This window comes from Cydia strobilella, chromosome 1 (genome assembly GCF_947568885.1).
Source record: "Cydia strobilella chromosome 1, ilCydStro3.1, whole genome shotgun sequence".
Taxonomy (NCBI): domain Eukaryota; kingdom Metazoa; phylum Arthropoda; class Insecta; order Lepidoptera; family Tortricidae; genus Cydia; species Cydia strobilella.
The window spans coordinates 36306529-36313554 of NC_086041.1; the positions used below are offsets into that span (position 1 = coordinate 36306529).

The window sequence follows — 7026 nt, forward strand, 5'->3', positions numbered from 1 at the left end:
AGGTTTATGCGCTTTTTAGCGCCTTGAAAAGAGAAAACGACATCTTAGCCTGGAACAGCTGCGTGTCTAAGAGCTCGCGGCCGTGTCTGGCGGCAGATCTCCTCCTACTAGATCTAGAATCATGTAGGTAAAGTCTAGCCTTGATGGAGTTTGCCTGAGGCCTTCTTAACTTGGTCGGACCATCTAGTTGGTGGGTCCTGCGGTCTTACGCCCACTTTTCCGAGCACGACCATTTTCTCCAAGCTTTCATCACCAAAATAAGGTTTGGCAAAACTATTTATCAACATCAAGCAAATAAAATAATAATTTTACCAAGAAATATACTTATGTCAGTTGAAATCACAATAAATAGACCTGCGTATTTTTTTTTTACATTTTTTTTAAATAGCTACTCGTACTATCTAACTTAGCCGTCTCTCACTTCGCCTTAATGATATCATAGAGTAACTTATACTAGAGCGGTACTGTCATAGTAAATTTTGTAACCCCAGTAAATTTACTGCCATCTATCGACACACTTTAAAACTAAAAATGAAGATTTATATAAATACGATAAAATGTATTTAAATATAGATAAATGATTTTTTTTATTTGCATTAATTATTTTTTATGATTTTGACCCATGTTCTTTCACTGACATGCGTTAAAATTGTTAAATAACAAACGAAACCGTCAACGCCATCTATACGACAGTAGGCCAAAACTAGTAGCGCCCTCTGAACGAGAATCAAATTTTCTTGATTTTCGAGGCACGTTTTTTCCTTAGACTGTATCCATCTATTACGGAGTTATATCTATCTTTGATGATATTATATATTTTTTTGATTATGAAACATATACTAAAGCTTATTCCGTACATATATATAAATTTTTAAAATAAGAAATATTTTTTTATGAAATTATGAGTTAATGGTAGTAATTTACTGCGAAGTTATGTACTTATACAATTAAAGGTGAATTTAGGTGAGAGTGGGACTCCAGTCCGCTGCACGAGCGCTGGAGGGCCTACCACAAGCCTGTTTAATCGGGGTCGGGGTGACACGAGACGCAGGTCCTTATTTAAAGTTATAATTATTTTTTTGTGTTTGTGTACGTCTTAACTTAATTTAATCATATATTATTATGTAATTCGTTTTAAATTTTTTTTCTTTTTTAGTTATTAGTTTTAGTTTTGTAGGTAGTTTTAACCCTTAAATGCATGATTTTTTGTATAACTTTTTAATAAATTGAAATAGATGTGTCATGTTGTATAGATTGAGGGAATAATATTTTGGATAGCTGCATATTGAGCCACGGTCCATCAAATATACGATGCATATATACATCATTATGCATTTAAGGGTTAATTTTAGGTTACTTTTTATTGTAAGTTTAGAATTAATTTTGTTATTTATGGTTTTAATAAATAAATAATTACCTTATATGGAAATATTTTCTGGATTAAATAATTACATTCATTCATTAGGCAACGTAGTTTTGTCATACCTACATGCTCGATCTAGCCGTACACAGTGATCTGCATCTCTGGCTAAAATGTAACATTGTTATATGAAGTTTGTATGAACGGCTGAGTGTCTAGTCCTAGCTGCTTAAGTTTGGGAACGAGTTAACTTTAGTGGAAAACGCTTGTTTGGATGTAGAGTCTCTGTTAAGTTTCTGTAGAAAGAAATAATAGTTTAACCTTGTCCGTATATCAGTGAATTTAAAAGAAAACTGTCTAAGCAAGTTTTTCATTTCATTGAATAGGGATGATGACACAATTATGTTGAATTATATAACAAAATCTAGTAACATAGATAGCAAATGAGCAATTTATCACAATAATGTAGGTATTAAAATAATATATGGAAGTAATACAAAAATACAGGACTTGAAAGTTTCAATTTAAGTAATTTTTCAACTTCCAAAAAGGAAAAAAGTAAGGGTACCATTCTATTTCTTACATTTTATACAAACAAATATTGTAGAGCACAACTATATACATAAACGCAATATTTCGCAACTTTATTTTTATAACGCATAAACGATGAAGCAGAAAAGATGCTATTAATCTTAGAATAAATTTAAAAGTGAAAAAATTACTGCCTTGGGTGAGACTTGAACTCATGGCCTCTGGAACGATACTCCAGCGCTCTGCCAACTGAGCCACCAAGACCTCATCCATAGTCATCAATTCCTGTGGCATTAAAAAATTTATCAACTCCGGAATTCAAACGTAAACTCTATGAACTGTTATGTAAGTGTTGTTTTTATAGTATTGATGACTTTCTTAATCAGAAATTTTAATCCTAATGTTAATTCTTAAGCTTATATATGTATGACATTCTTTCTAATTTTGTAATTACTTTGACTTTTATATTCGAAATGGCGTAACTTTATAACTGGACATTGTATAAATTTATAGGTATAAATTGAACTATGTTGTAAGATAATTATTATAATTAAGTAGTAATATTAATTTTCTGTGATTTGGCGAAATTCTACTACTGTTAGTAGCGAATCAAGCCAATATACAGTGCATGTACACCTGTATAGGTAGAATCTTGGTGAAACAAACTCAAAATATTGTACCCAACACCTACATATGTAACCCAATATTCATATGCAAATAAATCATTCATTCTTCCCACTATATGGGTCTAGGGGACCACTTTCGACATCTACCATAAGAGCGTTACACTTCTTAATTGATTTTTTCCACGCACGGATCCATGTCTAAGCATACGAGGGGTTAAGTCCCTATATAGACGGTTCTAGAAATTAATCGCATGCAGTATTCGATACATTGCCAACTACAGAGTACAATGAATTCAGTAATGTTTGGTTTAATTAATCTTGACGTGTCTTTTATTATTTGTTTTATATTGTGTTAGTATTCTTAAAACTACACTAGTTCATGGCCCCGACGGAAGATCAGCGCTAGCCCAGCCAGGCTAGCACCATGCTGAGTCGGGACCATTTCGTGGCTTATATTATTTATGTTGTGTTTCCTATGTACGTGTTTTCCTCTTTTTTGCCACGAATAAACGCTATCTATCTATAAAATTGCATGCAATTTGTTGAATTGCCTACATGGGACCTAACGTATAAACATAAGCATAAAGCGAGAATCTTTTTTGTATAAATGAAGTCTGTGATCCGATTAACAAGAAACCTTGTGTAGATGTCAAGATAAAGTTGAAAGCCCGTCCCAAAAAAATTACGTCAAAAATCTTGGTGGCTCACTTCTTGAATCCATCTTTGGGTACTAAGGACCAATCCTGCAAAAATATTTGGTTCACGAAACGCCGTATTTAATTTAGTACAACGGCCACTAAAACATATGTGACGGTTTCAACCAAAAGGTACCACATTGTCGCTTGTCGATAAGGTTGATTTCTAATTGAAGCTATATGGAAATAGCGCCTTACTGACAAGCGACAATAAGTACTCTCTTGGTTGAAAATGGCACATATCATCATGTGATATCAAAGTTGGAATCAACCTGCAGCTATTCCACGCGGTCGTCGGCGAATATTTACCGTAACTATGCAATGTCGGGCGTGAACATTCAATCGATAGTGTGAAGCGTGCCTAACGGCGCATAGACTGAGTTCTCGATGGTATACTATGCCACTAATGCGGTGGTTTAGATTCCTGAATGCTTGGACATTGATGTATTCTTAATAGTATAGTAGGTCACACAATATTTGGACAGCTATAAGTCTAACACTTGTCTCAGATTCTTAAAAAAGTTGCACGCTGATTTTCTAGTGGAAGGTAGTTGAGTTTTGGGACTAGAACTAGATTATATAATACCTACTATTTTACTTAATACTCATACTATACTCATTACTCATACTTTATTGATAATATGAATTACAGGTCAGGTACATTTTGTTCATTCAAAAACCGGTTAATTGAGGATTGACAAAAAAAATTGTTCACTCTCCTTACCGCTAAGATACAGATAGATTTGAAAATGAAAAATGAAAATTAAATGAAAAATGATTTATTGGGTACACAACAGGTTTTAACTAGAATCAAAACAAGAACCTTCTTTTAAGTAAAAAGATACTTGTGCCAGAAGGCTCCGCTTTTCCATTAATTACAAGGTTTACCAAAATTATCTTAAATTAAATTATCTTAAATCTTAAGCTTATACTTATTATAAGGTAAGATAGGTACATTAGGTACTTTAGATTAGAAACTAAGTTTAATTTAATACATATTATATAATATTACCATGAATTTCTGTGCATGTGTGTGTGTGTGTGTGTGTGTGTGTGTGTGTGTGTGTGTGTGTGTGTGTGTGTGTGTGTGTGTGTGTGTGTGTGTGTGTGTGTGTGTGTGTGTGTGTGTGTGTGTGTGTGTCTACATGTGGTATCTATTTTAAACTTTTAAATTACATTATTGCGAAATGGATTCAATTTCTACGTATGTTAACTTTTTTAGATATTCAATAACGATTTTTTTACAGTCATATAGTTCAAAATATTTATCAGTACGGTTTTTACTCACTATTATTTTTAGTCGCTTTTGGCGACATGTTTCGGATTCTTTGGGAATCCATCCTCAGGCACGAGTGTCCGCGGCGGTTGTACGTCGTGCACTAAATCGTGTCGTGGATAAATATTTTGAAATATGTCTCACGATAGTTTAAGTGCGAGTCATATAGTTGTTGTGGGTAAATGTCAAATTTAAAAGTGGAAAAATTACTGCCTTGGGTGAGATAGATTTATTTAGGTATATTTGTATTGATTGTACATTTGTCTTACTTCTTACTTACTACAATAGATTATTTAGACATTCGTGAATTCATTAAATTCATGATAAATTTGCCCTGATTCATTTTGACATCACCGTCTTTGCTTCTCACGCTTCTGATTTTGATTTTACGATAAAGAGGAGCTTATTTGACTTAGTACCCTCACTACCGTACCTGTTAAAGGGGTTCGTCCCCAGCCAATTTGTGCTAATATATTACGAGTATGTATGTAAATTGTACATAGGGAATACATTTAGGTAGTCGTTTGAAAACTAGATTTGTTGGTGTACGAGTATAACCTGCATTAGGCATTGCATGGGAAATGGACATGCATTAGTAGATTGTTAACCAAGGGATGAAAGGCAGTCATTTCTGCTGAGGTATTTTTGGCGCTCGAACGCAGTGAGAGCGCCAATAGTCCGAGGCTGAAATGATGCCTTTCACCCGAGTTAAACACTCTACTTTTCATTTCGAATACGAGGAAAGTAAAATGCATGTCTTTTTTAAAACATGACCAAGTATAATTTTTTATAGTATTTTTAGGTACCCTACCTTCAGTTAACAATTTAGGCAAAAGTGTCTCTATTTATAGAATGGAGAGTCAAATATCAGAATGGAAATTGTATAACAAATACATTTAAATTCAAATTTCAATTGCTTATCGTAAAAAAATTCAAAAAATCGTACTTCGAACGTAAAATGCTCTAGTGCAGACACGTATCATTTTCTGCACACCTTTTAGAACAACAATGACCCTCTTTCAGAGCATGAGAAATGAAAAGGTACTTTATTAACATGTTTGCTGCTTTTGATTACCAGTTTTAGCCCAAGCAAATTAAGCCGAATAAAGGGGCAAAATCGGAATGAAGGATAATAAGCTGGAAACTTCGTGTACATCTTAATTAGGTTGCCCTTATAAGTCACCAAAAATCTCGTGTGGGCGTCGAGTCATTCAAGGTCAAAGTTTACGTAAAACGGTTTTTCGCGAATATCAAGGTTTCTACAGCTCCACCAATGATCTACTTCTGTTAACCGTGATTGTGGTTGGTCAGTACCTCCGAGCTGGAAAACTGTTTTGGGTACTACGTCGGTGGACAGTGTGGACGAACCATTAGCGAATGACGTAGTGAGTGTTGTGTGCAACCCATCATTTGACAATAATGCCGTAAACGAGGGTAGTTTCTCGCCCCCCCTGCCGCCACCGGCGCCCGCGCCGAGTCATCGGGCGCGGAGGGCTGCGGCCCGCAGTCTGCGCCGGTCCGTCACCGTCGACGCAAGCTCCTGATGACGCTCCTCGTTACGGAGTGAAACATGTCGAGCGTTTTTCGACTTAAAATACGTGAGTGACCCGTTATTAATACGTTTAATAGATCTACTTTTGGGTAAAAAATGTAGTTGTGTGTGTGTGTGTGTTATAAACTCACGTGAATAGCCTTCCCCTAACATTAGAAGCGCCGGGCCGACTCCGTAAGAAGTCAGCGCGTCCATTTTTCCTCATCTGAAACAATAATAATCCGTTAAGGAAAAAATTGTGAATTTTCAATTTATGTGTATGTGAGATTATTATTGAGCTCAGTTGGTAAACATGAAGCAGTACAATATTATTGAAACGTTTATACAAATACTGATACTGTCCAAAACCCAGACGGATGGAGATTGAGAGGCTCTCGATCTCTCCGTCTTTAGAGCCTTTATATAGAAGTGGAACTAATATAGGTTATAATAATAATGAGCTCAGTATTTAGTCCATCGCTTTTACCCAATAACGATTAAAATAAACTAGTCATTTTAGATTACATCAAGTCTCAATCTTCCTTCCTTACACCCTAGCGGGCGCTGCCTCTGCGTGCGTCCCACGACACAGGCAAGGGCAGCATCCGCAAGGTGTACCTCTTACATCTCATTAAAGTGTCAAAAGGAGCTACGTGTTGGCTTTGGCTCCGCGCACAACTCCCAAATGTCCGGAACACCATTGGTTCAAAGACATACAAATGTAAGCACAAATATAGGATTTGAAAATCGTATAAAAACAACATTTTAGTAATCAAAGCAGGAAGGTGATCATTTATTGCAACAGTATGGAATTGTTGTATAAAATAAATCGACTTTTAAACATGAAAATACGAATAAATAAGTCAAAGAATTTACTAGAAATCGGTAACCGGTATTTTTTGTATGGGAACGAAACCGGTACTTTTTCGTTCTTTGTTAATTATTTCATTTCTAATTGGGCAATCTAATAATACGAAGTCATTACTTAAAACACAACTGAGTCCTAA

The 7026-nt window shown here is 35.2% G+C and overlaps 1 protein-coding gene across 1 annotated transcript in view; it reads right to left on the reverse strand.

The window, feature by feature from the left end:
* The window catches only part of LOC134745320 (uncharacterized), a 621323-nt gene extending 615075 nt beyond the window's left edge, over positions 1-6248 (reverse strand). Inside the window, exon 1 of the mRNA XM_063679338.1 lies at positions 6172-6248. Within this exon, the coding sequence (XP_063535408.1) occupies positions 6172-6235 (64 nt within the window). The 5' untranslated portion in view covers positions 6236-6248. The remainder of the gene's footprint in view (positions 1-6171) is intronic.
* Between the last annotated feature and the right edge of the window lie 778 nt (positions 6249-7026).